General features: G+C 43.6%; 1 protein-coding gene across 1 annotated transcript in view; it reads right to left on the bottom strand.

Annotated features, from left to right (window-relative positions):
* The window catches only part of LOC311230599 (SLAIN motif-containing protein 1-like), a gene marked incomplete at both ends in the record, with an annotated part of 41,329 nt that extends 32,750 nt beyond the window's left edge, over positions 1–8,579 (bottom strand). The window contains 2 exons of the mRNA XM_084316926.1: positions 5,963–6,096; positions 8,158–8,579. Coding sequence (XP_084173052.1) covers positions 5,963–6,096; positions 8,158–8,579 — 556 coding nt within the window. The remainder of the gene's footprint in view (positions 1–5,962; positions 6,097–8,157) is intronic.
* Between the last annotated feature and the right edge of the window lie 7,166 nt (positions 8,580–15,745).

The raw sequence follows: 15,745 nt of genomic DNA, 5'->3' as shown, positions 1-15,745 counted from the left end.
GTTGGCGTTCGAATTCTAAATCAACATTCGAATTTTTTACATTTTTTTTTTTTTTTATATTTTTTGTACGAGTCTATTCATTATGTTTAAACCAATGGGGTTTTTCTTCACAGTTGCAGATAAAGATTAGACTACACTAATATTATAGTATAGGACTAGTCATAAAAATGTAAATAAAACATGCATCATAAATGATGTAGCCCATCTGCATCCGCTTGGCACTCGGCGCTCCATCAAGACGTCACCATCACTTTCGTACCAACCGTGCCCTTATTGGATTATTTATGTTGACGAAACTGAGTTATATTCATTAAAGAAAGTCGATTTAATAAAAACTAATTTAATCAGATGAATCACTTTATTCAAATTGAGGATATTTAAAATAACGTTTTCTTTTCTTTTTTGTAATTAGAAACGAAGGTTCGAACGTCCGTTCGAAAAACCCTGACGAAGTTCGAAGCCCAAAAACAGGCTTCGGGGACAGCTCTAATGTCTGGCGAGATCCACAACAGTAGTGTGTTGCCTCAAGTTTAAAATAGCCAGGACTCAGGAGTTGGCTTTGCTACCTGCGTACCAATAATCCTGGGAGATTGGACGGTCTCTCGCTCTCTCGCTCTCAGCCTCCCGTGACTCATCTCGGTTCACAGCCTCCTCCTCCGCTCATCAAAATCAATATCTTTTCCATCACAATTGCAGAGGAAAGGGGATTGAATCAACGGATAAGCAGTGGCATGAAATACTAATCGAGCGCTGCTAATAACGGCTTCTATGCTACTTAGCTGGCAGTAAAGCCACACGGCAAACACTGGCCAAATTAAGACATCACCCTCTGTGTTAGAGACTGACGCATTCCAAAATCCATCCATGTCTGTGCATATTACAAAGCGAATCACCATACACCCACTCAACGGGTTGCCCATCCAGTATTATGTCATCAATTTAGTTAGCTGTTAAATTAGGCGTGTATATGAATACATGTTTGGGCATATAGTTGTGTAAAATTAAGTATTCTTAGCTACTTCACGTTAGTTTGATTATTGGAAAATTGTATATTGTACAAGTTTAGTCCTTGGTCATGTTTCCTTGCAAGTATTATGTCTGTGTACTAGTCCTTTGTCCCGTTTCCTTGTAATGATATACGTTATTATGATGCAAGTATTATGTTGCACGGTCACAATGCAAATATTTTGTGGACCCCAGAAAGAATAGCTACTGCAATGCAAAGAAAAGTAGTGCCATGTCTTTTTAGCGTAAGGACACGATACTGTTATGGCTGCGTTCACCGTTGTTTCCATACAACAGTGAATAAACAAGGCTGCATTCATTTATTTATCTTTTTTCAACAATTTTGGCTCTTATATATAAAAGACACCAGAAATATGGGGGCATTTACATTTCTAAAACCACCGAAATATTTGAAAGAAGATGAGAAAGGCAGCCTTTGGTCGAGAAGAAACAAAACTAATTCAGTCGTCATCATATGATCTCAAATCAATGAGTAATCGTGTTTAATAATTGTGATTTTTGCCATAAATCGAGCAGCCCTACTTCACATAGTACTCATACCAGGAATACCCAGAGCCGCCGCTTCACAATCTGGGTAAAGATGGAATACCCAGTAACAAATAAGGTCACTTTATCCTAAATCTCGACCCCGCTTTCCAAATACAAAAACCAGTGGAGACCAGGCCTATCTTCTGTGTATGGTCAGGGGAAATCGCTGGTGCACATGTCGCGGTAACCACAGTGACCATTACACTCAACATAAAACATTCCATCAGCTCTGTGAAGTGCTTATTCAGGAGGTAACAACGTTCAAGTGAAATTATTGAGGAGAAAATTAAAGCCACCCAACTCCTCGTCCAATCAACAGTCAACTCCCGCATCGACTACTGCAACGCACCGCTTGCTGGCCTTCCGGCCACTGCCACCAAGCCTCTTCAACTCATTCAGAACGCAGCGGCCCGCCTGATCTCAAACCTACCAAAGTCAGCCCATGTCACCCCACTTCTTAGGGACCTGCACTGGCTCCCCATTGCCGCACGAATCCGCTTCAAGGCCCTCGACCTGGCATTGATTGAAAATTGTATTAACAGATTGCCGAATGGGTACAATACAGTACAGCTCAATACACACAATTGTTAAGGGGATGCAGACCAGAGAAAGACTTTCGTCTTGTTTACATCAGGGTCCCCCATTTACAATATCATAACATACCGTGCGGCAAAGGGAACCGCTCACGCCTACCTCCAGTCAATGGTCTCTAACGACACACCCTCAAGACCCCTACACTCTGCATCTTCTGGCCGTCTCAGACCCACTCCTATCCGAGCTCCAGGAGCCTAGGGTCATCAAGGAGAAGCCGCCTATTCTCAGTCCTTGCCCCACACTGGTGGAACAAGCTGCCCACAACAGTTAGGACAGCCGAAACCCGTCCAATCTTTCGCCGTCAACTAAAGACGCACTTCTTCAACCATTATCTGAAATAACTTTTTTTAAGTCCAACCCTAACTAACCTTACTGTCATGCACTTGACCTAATATACTAACCTACACTGTAGCACTCAACACGTTTATGAACATTTGTTACTCCGCTGATCAAGTTGTGCCCTTCCTGATGACTTGTCGTACAGAACTTGTAAGTTGTTTTGGATAAAAACGTCAGGTAAATGACTACATGTAAATGTAAATGTAGAGCTATAGCTGAAGAATAAGTCGTAAACAAGGAGATGGGGGGTTGATAACCTTAACCCAACAACTGCTCGTCTAGACGAGTATGTAATGGAATAAATCAAATAACAGTAAATATACAGCAGCAAGCACCTTGTCAGACACGAACAGTAATGCCAGCTACAACAATAGGTTAATAAGATTAACATTATAGCCACCCAGCACCCACGAAACAGATGTTTATTGCCGCAACTAATCGTTTGCGATCTCCTGTGCTGTATGAAGACAAGATGCTCCATAAAAAGGCCATATAAAGAATCTCAGTGCAACCTTGCTGCTTCTTTATTCATTGCACAAGTCTGTGCTGGCATTTTGGCCGCAATGAAGAATGAATGAACCACTGCCATATATATTAGAGACTTTAACAATAGTCAGATAGTAATAGGGAGGTGTAGTGGTTACGTCATTGCAGTTTTTCGTGGTCCACCCTCTGTCCAACCCAATGCATTTCCCCATTGCCCATTTCTAAATCGTCTCATTTAAAACAAATAAAGAATTAACACTTTCTGCGCCAGAGACATCGTACAACGGGTTTCAAGTTCATGCGAATTCTGCCAGATCACGGCGTACGACGTTATTGTGATCATATTTCATATTTTCGCCATGGTATTCATATTTCACTCACGGAGCCTTGTCTGATGCTGTGGGATTCTGCAACGCTTCAATACTGCCACCTGGTGGATGATCGGCGAGTTGCCAAACCGGATATGCCGGTTGGATCTCGGTGAGTCTCCTAATTACGTCCGGCCACTCGCATATCATCCCAGGACTCTAGCCACACACCGTGGATATGGATCGCTGCCATAACTCAATAATCGACATGATTTGGGCGTGTATTAGTATTATACAAACCGGAAATGGATCACCTCGATCCCCATCAAATAACTGGGATCCGTTTGCTCCAGTATCATCGCCCAACGGTAAGAGGAGGCTGCCGTGACTTATCGTTTTTGTTTATTATTATCGATGCAAACTGCTCTGATCTATACATCACCCATACTACATAAATCGTTTAACGACGATCACGGAATTATAAACGACCCCCCCCCCCATTTTTAATATAGCGTGGATCGGTATCAAACGGCATTTGATAATCTAATATATGCATTTATGCCTATATCTCACGTTCTAGGAATTACTGCAGAAAACGATAAAAACATATTTATACTCTAGACCAGGGGTGGGCAATTATTTTTCCCGGGGGGCCGAATGAGCATCTGAAAATATGTTGGAGGGCCGGGCCAAAATTCCAAACTCAATTATGCATAATATAAATTTTATTTCTATATAAAAAGCAGTAAATGGCATTATTTTGACCCCTGGTAAGAGTGTATGTTATTATTTGGCAATTAAAAGGTGAGGTTAGCTTTCAAAAATATAATTTATTCAAATAGAATTTATTTCCAAAATGATGAACAAAATGTGAAACATTAATAACAAAGGGCATGTATGAAAAAGTGCTATACAAATAAAAGTTATTATTTTGAGTTTCATATACTATTGAAACAAGGATTTTCTTAGCTTTCTAAAGACATCACATCATCTTATAGCCAAAATAAACAAGACATGTCACTGAACTGTGTAAAGAAAAGTGTCCCAGTTTTGTAGCCTTTTTTACTTTACATGCCTACATTAAACATTTAATGTTTTCAGAACTGTGCAAAAAAAAATATATATCAAGTGTCCCATTTCACCAAACGCCTTGAAAATTCATCATGCAGTGCTCCTAACATGGATGAGTACCTGTGCCGGTGATCAGCTGATGGTTTGACTTCTTTCAGGGTTTTCATGTGTTCGAGATTGTTGCTGCCTAGTTGCCTTGAAATTAATTGCAAATAAAAAAAATGTAATCTACCTACCTCAGTTGTGAAAAAAAAAAACTTTCGACAGTTTTCGGCTTGCCATTGCCCCGACTGCTTTGTTGTTGAATCAAGTAAAATCCTAGGTAAGCGTATATTGTGCGTGTGAACGTTGACATGAAAATAAAAAATGTAAAAAATAAAAAAATATATTTAAAATTTTTTTTTTTAAATCATGTAATCTTTCGCAGGCCGGTCAGAATCATCCCGCGGGCCGTACAATGCCCAGGTCTGCTCTAGACGGTATTTTCGTATGAATGAAAAAGTTAAACGTTCCTACATCCTGAACGATAGATAATCGATTGAATGGGCCATAGTAATGTCAATTTAGCAATACAATTTAAAAAGTTATAGCCCTGCAAAGAAGGTAAACATCTCCATAGACTTAGACTGGTGGCAGTGATCAAACATTGATGGATATAAGCGTGGGAGTTAATGTGTTAACATTGGCATGGTGTACCTTTCTGTGGTTATTCATCCACAATCTATAGCTCAACATGAATATATTCGCAATTAATCATAAAAAAGAATCGCAGAATTGTATTTCAATAGAAAATGCTTAAACAATAATGTTAGTGATAGAAGGGAACTCATTTTGTGCAAAAGTGGAAAGTTTTTCAAATTCCATGCGGCAGAATTGTTACAATCGCAGATAATCCATTTTCCCAATGATAAATCCCTATACGGGTGGAACAAGCAGTGACGTCAGACTACACCTCCCTATAAACAGATAGTCTCCACCACCACCACCACCACAGAATGCCTGCCATCTCCACCACCACCACAGAAACACAGGGCTTTACTGTGTGTACCTTTTTAACTACAGTAGTAACACCCTGCTTGCACTGTGATATCTAGCAGCAGGAGCTAGTGTCTCTGACGGTCCACTCTTAAGGACTTGTTGTGGTAACGGGGAGGAGGTGTGATCTCACAGGTTATAATTATCTCAGGTAATTACACTAAAGAGGCATCACACATTCATAAAAAAACAACCACACGCACAGAGAGACCAGGTGAACGTGTTAAGAAACACACACACTAGACTGCTTTTTCAATGCCGAATTGCCGATTAATGGCTAATAATACAGAGAACTGATCTGATGAATTTCTTCAACAAAAACAACATTAGATTTGGACTCAACTGGAGCCAATGAACTGGAATTACCGAGACATAATCCATTCAATCCAATATTCTGTGTGTACTGTATGCAAGTGTGCTGTGTGTAAAATACAGAAAGTCCCAATTACTTTGCATATATCTCTCATATTACACATGTCTTTCGACACAATAATAAACTATTGTAGTATGGTGTCGGACCATTAGGGCGCTTCCCTCTTCCCACACGCACATACACACAGGGTCTCTCCTTGTACCTTGGTCCAGCCTGTGGCACAGTGAGCGCCTGGCAGCCTCCACCATCTCACTCCTCGGGCTGTCCAGCACTTGCCTGCACCACTGCAGGGGCGTCAGCGGGAACACCACGCACACCCTGGCTGACACATACAACCTGAATGGAGGACAGGGAGAGAGAGACACAAAGACAGAGAGAGAGGGGACCAGGGAAACAGTTGTTGATACATGGGTCATAAAGTAATAAAGCATTCGAACTTGATGTTGGTATAGTGTTGCTTTGGCGCTCTGCCCCGTTTACCACAGGCAATTTTAAATTAGCCTAGATACTTTGTTCTCTGCATTTGACCCATCCTAACCACGTATGAGTAGGGGGCAGCCACAGACAGTCACCCAGAGACCGACACCAGGTGTAATGCCAGTACTTTTGGTCAATGGCAGAAGCACTACCTAGCAAGGTGGTGGTTTGGTTCCAACATTGGGGGAGACACTCTAAGCAGGGGGTCTGGGGGTCCTCCCCCAGAAAATGTTGCATGTCAAACACTTAATTTCCTGCATTCTGGTGGACTTTTATGCACCAATGTGTGCCTTTTCTGCATCAGTTTAGTGGAAATGTCATTTTACGTAAATATAAAAAACAACATTCAGGTACGTACTACACGGCTGAGTTACCTTGTGCAAGGCTAGCCAGAAGCCACTGACTGAGTGAGAGGCACGTCTGCAAGGTCGAGATGGTACAGTATGGTCCTGTAGGAGTGTCTGAAATAGTTGGTTAATATATACATAGTTACAGGTAAGAAGGATATATAAATGTTTTGACCCCCTTATGGTTTTTTTTTATAGACTAGAATAGACTACTTGGGAACAGAGAAGCACAGACACAGATTATGGTAATGTTTAGTGGAGCGATAACACTATAAAAAAAACACTATAGGCTACTGGTGACATTTTGGAAACGCGATAGGAGCCATATGCACCACGTCAAGAAATCAAGGCAAAGCCACTTGATACGTGTCTTTTTTAAAAGCATGTCAGATCTCAAAAAGGAACCCAAAATGAACGGCCTAAGTGTGAAAGTAACGAAAGTACTCTGGATCAGCCAATACTTGAGGTTTACGACTGTAAAATCAGTAGTGAAAGCAAAGAGGTCATCTGCGCTTCCCGCGTTATTTGTGTTGGTGGCAGGCAGCAAGGCAGGGCAAGGGACATGAAGGGGCATGAAGGGGGCGTGAAGGGGGCATGAAGGGGACAGAGTGTTACGAGGTGGAAAGAGGTATACACAAAAGGCAGTTTTAATATATTGAGGAATCTATTCAGTGTCTGCTGCTCTGTCCAATATTTGTGGCGGTCCGGTCCCATCTGATATGTGAAGTTGGCCACCACAAATAAAATCCATGAATGGGGGAAACGGTGTGTTGGATCAGACAGTATTGTGTATGTAGTGTACTACACTGCATTAGTTACAATACAGTTACTGTGTTGTATTATTAAAAGTACTAAAAACGTCAACTAAAAACTGAGCAAAAACAAAAATTAAAATTAAAAAAACTCCCATCAGCAGGTGATGTTTTGCTTCTTTACATCCCTGACACAATCTGTTCCTCGCTCTACTGTGAGACACGTCCCGTCCACTGCTTCCACTTGGCTTCCACCCCCAACAGGCAGCAAGGAGGCCTGAATTAAACATTAAGTCCACTCTGATACCAGAGCTGAAAGGGGCAGTGCACAGAGGAAAAGCATGACACACACACACGCACACAATGAGTAGAGAGAAGCTTTGCAGACGTCGGTCTAGTATAGAACCGTTGAAGGTAAATCTTCAGTCAACATCATTCAGCCTTAATGGTGTGTATAATTCTGACGAGTACAGCCAATAGCCAAAAAAATGGCACCCCAATGATAGGCCATAATGCTGAATTCATATTTTCCAAAGACGAGACCCGTGTGAGTGCAGCTATGAGTTCCAGCCAGGCCCAACGTGTGGCTTTGTTTGTGTGTAGAGAACAGGCATCATGTCTTTACTGTCCCAAGGATCAACCACCTCAATCAAGACGCAAATCACAGATCCTGATTGATTGATTGATTGATCCTGAGCTCTAAAAACTAGATCAACGTGTAAAAGAGGCTTCTTATAAAAAACAGACTTATTTCCCCCCTCTTCGGGGGAAGAAGCAACAAATGGTTGCATATCATATCAATAAACTGCCCGACAGTTTACCATGTTTCGTCGGACTCCTCTGGAGAAAACAACGTATCGGGGTCCAAAAGCTCCAGCTCATCCAGAACACTGTGCCCCCCTTCCTCCTCCTCCTCCTCCTCATCACCATCATGGAAACATTGGAATGGTTCGTCCGGGGGGCAACACGACCCCAAGGAGGAAGACTGGCACAAAAGGGTCGTTGTTAGCGGACCGGGCAGGCAGTGGTTCCCCGGCGAGGGAGCGCGGATCCGGGGGCCGCCAGCAGCAGCGCAGGGTCCGTTCCGCCGCGTCCTCCTCAGCTGCTCGTTCTGCTTCTCAAGCTTCCGAACCAGCTCCTGCAGCTTCTTCACCTCCAACTCGGCGGGCAGGGTGGTGTTGTTGCTGTTGCAGTCCACCTCCTCCATCATTATTTGGTAGTTGTTTAACACTGCCGCCTCCATTGTGCCACCAGGAATGGAAGACGGGCGGGGAGGAGGGGGTATAAGCTGCTCTCGACTCACCCGTCGTGATTTCAGTTTGGGTACGGTACCGTGCCGGTGGTAATCGCTCTAGTCCGCCTGTCACTCAAACGGTCCGTCGGTAGAGCAGCACGTTATACTCTTATCAGCCAATGAATGACCAGAGTGGCTGCACCCGCCTCCTGGTTTTTAAAGCCCTCTGCAGGTGAGCGCACCTGTCATCTTCCAAACGGCCATTTCCCCCAATTAATCCCTGATCTTAAAAGTTCTTCTCAAAAAACGTAACTTCCTCCCGTTTCTCAAAACAGAATTGTATTTACTATAGCATACTATGCAAGTCTGCATTGGTTTAGTAAATCACATTTAACTTTTAAATCAAGTGCTTCGGCCGATGCAGCTGATGAATTCATAGTATTATCATCATCATCATGTAGTGTTTTGCCCAGCTATGAGCTAACATATATTAGAGCGCAATGGCACATCTCATTGGTCAGGGTGGTTGTAAATTAAATGATAATCACCACCAGCCATGTGATTACAGTCACCTGTTGTTGTATATGCGACCAAAATATCTGCGATTGAATGTCATGAATAGCCCTAGGTATAAATAGGGGTGTAAAGTACTTGAGTGATTGTACTTCGTTACAATACTTAAGTACCGTTTTGGGGGATTTGTACTTTACTCGAGTATTATTAGGTTTGTATACTTGTACTTTTACTCAATTACATTTCAGAGGAAAAAAAACATAATTTTTACTCCTTACATTTAAAATGCAGACCTACAAAGTACAACGTACAAATCTCGCAGGTCCAACTATTTTAATTAGTATATTTGTTGCCGCCGAACTAACGTTAATCCTTGTTAACAGAATTCGGCTATAGGGCGACAATAATGTGGTCAAGAGGCATGGTTTCTATCTTGAGTCTGAACTGGCGTGGTTTCTTTTATTCACATGGAAAGAGCAGTAACACAGGTCTTCTCTCACTGAGAGACATGGGGGAGAGAAAGAAGTGGGAGGAGACATCTACTTTTATACTCGCCACATGGTGGTGTACCTGGGTGCGTGTAGCTTTATGCCAAGCAAGCAGTGCAAAAATTTACCGTAGTGGCATGCAGTAATGCGCCTTTCATTTTCGCGGAAATAGGCTGTCTATTGCCATTCTCTTTGACAAACTCTAACCTTAACCAGCTCCTTAACAGCGCCTAAACTTAACCGTTCTAACCTTAACCAACTCCGAAACAATGCCTAACCTTAACCTTAACCATAGAAATTATATTGCCATTCTCTTTGACAAACTCTAACCTTAACCAGCTCCTTAACAGCGCCTAAACTTAACCGTTCTAACCTTAACCAACTCCGAAACAATGCCTAACCTTAATCGGCGAAAGAATACACGTTAAAAAAAAATCACGTTAAAAAATATTTTCGATGGGATTCGAACTCGCCAGCAAACAAGCCATAGGATCCACAGCCATGTGTCCTAGCCAATTGAGCTATTTGTTGGATACTGAATAAGGGGCGGTGACTTATATATATTGAGCTCCGCTCGTGTCGCATGCGCGGGCACCTCGCGCAAGCACGCCGGCGCACGCACGCACCTGAGCGAGCACGCCGCCGCCGGTGCACGCACGGTAGCATTTGTCTGAAAAGAAGGGCGCTTTACCGCACTAGCGTGCGGTGACGAATGCGGAAGCATTTTTGCACTGCTTGCTTGGCATTAACGTACAGGCTACCTGCGTGGCTCCGCCTATGGCGCCCTCTAGTGGGAACAGATATATATGCAGCTAGACAGTTACTGGTGGAGACAGTAATATATGCAGGTAAACAGTTACTAGTGTAAACAGCCATATATACAGTTAGACAGTTACTAACAATCCTACACAGAACTGCTGACTTCAACACTCCCACTTAGGTTTGCATTAGCATACTGGCTGACTTCTTGGAAAAACATTTTACAAAGGAAATAATAATATCACAAAAACATCAACAGGGTATGACAGTCAATATCTTCACATTAACACTATGGTCGCCAAAAACGCCTTACCACGCCATTCCCCGCCATGCTCACTCTGCCAAAGACGCCGTACCACGTCTTTGATATCAATATTTCAAAAATCTGTGATCGCAATCATATTTCTCCCCCGGAGACTTGAGATCTACTGTTGATCCCCTCTCAACTCTCCAACGGTTCAAGAGCGCCATCTGGTGGCCGATCGGCGGATCGCTCAAACCGGAAACAGGAAATGGAAGCTGGTGCTCATTCCAATTCGGTCCGATCACTCGCTAATAGTCCCAGGACTCAAGCTAGACACAATGGATAGCAATCCGTTACCAATAACTCGATAAACAACATGATTTGGACGTATATACTATTATACAACCTGGAGATGGATCGCATATTTCTACATCCCATAATAGGAATATATGCTCCACGCTCATCGCCCAACGGCCCGAGGAAGCTACGGTTAGTTTCAGCGTTATTTTTTAACGTGTTCGATACAAACTGCTCTAATGATCATATCACCCACACTAGATGAATCATCTAACGTTGGCCACGGAATTATAAACGACCCCCCCCCCGCCCCCCCCCCCATCCGGTCAACATCAGATGATAAGTAGTAACTTCTAGAAGCACGTCCATTTGAAATGTTTTATCTCGCGCCGATTTCTATCAAACTGTATACAATCATCAATATAATGCATTTAGGGCTATAAATCACGTTCTGGAGAAAGCTGCAGAAAACGATAAAAACATACTTATACTTTAGACCGTATTTTAGTATGAATATGTGAATGAAAAAGTATAACATTGCTACACCCTGAACAATATATACTTGATGTTGAATGGGCCATAGTAATGTCAATTTAGCAATACAATTTAAAAAGTTATAGCCCTGCAAAGAAGGGGAACTTCTCCATAGACAAATAGAGCTGGCGTGGGATGGTTTATTAAGAATATAAGCCTGGCGACCAAAGTGTTAAACATGACCCTAGCAAATCCCTTCAATTTTTTATTTGAAACAGGTTTCCTCATAGTGTCTACTACTCTGTCGTCCATTGGACAGTAAACAGGTGTCATTCTTTCTTATCCGATAACATACCCGATGAGATGATATTATCTATAATGACATGTTTACATCTATATTGACACATTGGGTTCCTAGCAATCACAATGGTCCCCTGGTTGTCCTCATAAACAACAGTCTCCATATATACACAATGTCCATCATTTTAAAGGTTTTGACAGAACGCCCATTCTTCAAAAACACCATATTCGGTATAGAGAATACATTTCAATTACCTACTGCATTTTGAGCAATATATTCATAACCTTATCTTCATCACTTCGAGCAGTTGATAACACATTTTGCATTGTCATAGCTAGAAACATACTCCACTTCACAGGCTGATAGTATCACTGTAGGCTTTAAGCCTTTGTTGTCTTTTCTGAAACACCGCTGTCCGTCTGCAGCACCTCTGGGATAACGAAAAACATATTTTGACGTAGTTCAATGCTTCTCTGTGGGGTCAACAAAATACTATGACACTCTTACTCACCACAAAACATAGGTCAGGGCGAGTACAGGTTGTCCAACAAAATGAAGCTACCCACATTTTTCTATACATCTCTTACTTCAGTCAAAACATCTCAGGATCTTTCCCACATATCTCTTCTGGCATATTTTTACACAATTGGCAGACTGTTCGAAGTCCATACCTATAAAATGGTTTAACCTGCCTAGGTCTTTCTATTGTTGTCTGGTGCAATGATCAAATCCTCCACTTCTGTATTTTAAACATAGATCCTCTTTTGTATTCAAACATTGAATCACCTTTGTATTTAAACAATTGTAAATCACCCACCTCTGTACTTAAACATGGGATTAAACATAAGATTCATTTCAGTATTTTAAACATGGTAACTAGTCAGACTTTCAAACCTGGATTCTACTCCTCCTGTATTTAAACCTGGAGTATTCTCCCTCAGCATTTAAGCAATTAGTCACCCTTCTTCATTATTTAAATATGAGGTACCCTCTTCAGCATTTAAGCAATTTTCAACTAACCATACTTTGTATTTGCCGTGGCCTTCAATACCCTCCTGGATTGAATACAACCATTTCCCTCCCACTGTCTGTCTGCCCTCTGGTAACTTGGTTGAATACAACCATTTCCCTCCCACTGTATGTCTGCCCTCTTCGGGGGACAATGTGGCCTCTTTAAAGGTCGGGTTTACCCGACTGGCTACCCTTTAGTAGTATTCAACAGGGGTTGGTGTACTGTCCTCCTCGTCATCACTCCCTTTCCTGGCAGAGTCTGTCAGATATTTTGGGGGTTTGTGTTCCCTTGAGGGATACCTCCCACTGCTTGGGGCACTTGACGTCACCCTCGGGTGCTCCTCGTCATCGCCCTCTGGGGGTTGCTGACTGTCTGTCTGCACGACTGTACTAAGTACACTGGGTTGATGCGTCTCTGTTTCTACACACCTTGCTCTGGAGTCCAGCTCTGACTCCTCTGTCTGTGTCTCGCTCTCACAGGTTTTCTTCGTGACAAACTTGACTAGCATGTGTTTCTGCACTCTCCCGTTACCGGGATGATAAACTAGGAAAGCAGGGCTTCCTTTGTCGTGTCCTACGAAAAATCCTTTTACATCCTTGGACTTGGGTTTTCCCCTGTCCTGCAGGTACGCATAACACACTGATCCAAATCGGTGCATTCTGGTTAGATTACACTTCTTTCCTGTCAGCGCTGTATACGGGGTGGTGCCCGAGTGCTTATTAAAGCACCCGTTTCTGGTGTAAGCGGCTTCTTGCACCGCATAATGCCACAGGCTCTTTGGTAAGTTACTATCTGCTAGCTTACACCTAGCCATTTCGAAAAGGGTGTGCCATTCCCTCTCTGCCACCCCGCTCTGGTGTGTGGGATATGGACGTGACGTCTTGTGTCTTATCATATACCTTCTCAACAGTGATTAGAACTCTGTTTGTGAACTCTGTTTCGTGGTCGGACCTCAAACATCTTACTGTACCATAAGGGGCTACGTCTGCCAGGAATTTCTCTGTGGCCTGGAGTGTGTCACTCTTTGCTTTGATAAAGTAAACAAACACTGCCCCTGTACACACGTCTGTAAAAGACTGTACATATCTAAAACCTCCTATGGACTTGTTGCTTACTGTGCCTGCTAGGTCCATGTCAACTAGTGCAAGTGGTACCCTTACTCTGTCTGTGGGATTTCTGTATCTCGGTTGGGTAAACTTCCCCGTTTTGCACATTGCACAATTTTTGTCAGGTCTACGCTTCAAGTTCAAGTTTCAAGTTTCTTTAATAGTTGTCATACAGAAGTACAGAATACTTTTATATAAAATGCTTCTTTCTGTTACGCTCCAGAGACTGTGCTAGACAAGATAAGTATGAAATAAAATAGTATAGCATGTAAAAATGGAAGTAAAAATAGAAGTCCAACATGTGTCATAGTTTAGTCACGTAGACACAGTGTTCAATATATACATATGTACAATTTGTTCGATGCAGAATAGAAGTAACTGAGTTACCATACAATATACAATAATACTACGCAATATACTATACAATATACTATATAGTGCAAAGCAGAAATGGGATGAGGTACAATTTAGGTACAATTTACAGCTTCTCCCCTTCAATGTGCATGCCCTCTGACACTACTTGTAGTTTCAGTAAATCCTCGTAATTACAATGACCCATAATCTCGTGCCATGTCTGAATATCGTGACTGGCCGTCCCGCTACACACATCATCATTATCATTACACTGGTCGTTGTCATTACACTCCGTTTTCAGATAATATATTCTCTGGTACATCTTTATGTCAAACCGGGTACCGTCAGGTTCTACAAGAACACTTTTACCTTTATCGAAGAATACCTTGGCACCGCTTGCAGTAGCAGCTATTACAGAGAATAGTCCTTGTGGGAATGCTGGTACGTAGAGAGCATTCTTTAATGTCACCGTACGCCGGCGCCCCTTACTGTCCGTGAGGCATACCTGTGCGTCTCCCCTCTCTTCCGCCAATCCGTAGGTGTGTCTCCCGTCCGCCAGCTTCATGCTGTGCCTCTCCGGGTGGAAAGTGTCGTCAAAGTTCTTGAACTTTGATGATATGGGACGACGCACCTGTGTCCACAATCAGCCCCCTTCTCTGGGCCCGCTGCAGCTGGGCCAGTCCGGCGGTGCCCGCCGTCCGCGCCCCGAAAGCGTAGTCTTCTTGGCCCGTTATTCTCCGGGCGTCATCTCGATCCGTCTCACGTCGATCGTCGCCGCCATCGATTCTCCGGGCGCCGTATCGATTCGTCTCACGTCGACCGTCTCCGCCATCGTGTCGTCATCCTGTCCACAGCCGCCTTCTTGTCCGTAGCTGCCATTTTGTCCGTGGCCGCCGTCTCGTCCGTGGCCGCCATTGTCTGTAGTCGCCATTTTGTCCGTGGCCTCCGTCTCGTCCATGGCCGTCGTCTCGTCCGTAGACGCCATCTTGTCCATGTGCGTATAGCTCGCTCTGGTTGTGTTTCTTGATGCACGCTCTGTCTGTGTGCCCCGTGGATTTGCAGAAGCTACACCAGACCGTCTTTGTGCATTCGCTTCTCCGATGGCCTTTATCTCCGCATCGCCAACACGCCAGTTCCGTCGTGGTCCTGGTTCTCCCCCTCCTCCGCGGCGGCTGGGTGGGTGTCTTCTGAGGCCTCGAAGTTCCTTAACTTAGCCTTGAACTGTCCCAACGTCATGTCCGTTGAACCGTGTGTTACCAGGAGTGTGAACGGTTTGTACAGCTCCGGTAGTCCTCTCATTATCATCGCCATCATTAGCCCATCGCTTGGTGCTTCTCCGGCACTCCTCAGTGGCGTCGTGATCTGCTCCGCTCTGTTGACGTATTCGGTCACGGTCTCGGTGGTCCCCTTCCTCAGGCCTGTTAGTGCTATGTAGAGGGCCACGACTCTGGGTCTTCCTCGCCCGATGAAATGCTCTCTCAATACCGCCAGGCTTTCTCGGCCTCTGTCTTTAGTGTCGCGGAATATCAGCCCCAGGCTGGTGTCGTCGAGCATCGGCGCTAACTCACAGTACGCGCTTGCGTTACGCTGGTCATCCAGGGCATGCTCTTCCGCCGTCAGTTCTCCC

This window comes from Notolepis coatsorum (assembly GCF_963971535.1).
Source record: "Notolepis coatsorum genome assembly, chromosome: 1".
Taxonomy (NCBI): domain Eukaryota; kingdom Metazoa; phylum Chordata; class Actinopteri; order Aulopiformes; family Paralepididae; genus Notolepis; species Notolepis coatsorum.
The sequence above is the reverse complement of the archived record's forward strand: the minus strand, read 5'-3'. Positions and strand labels throughout refer to the sequence as shown.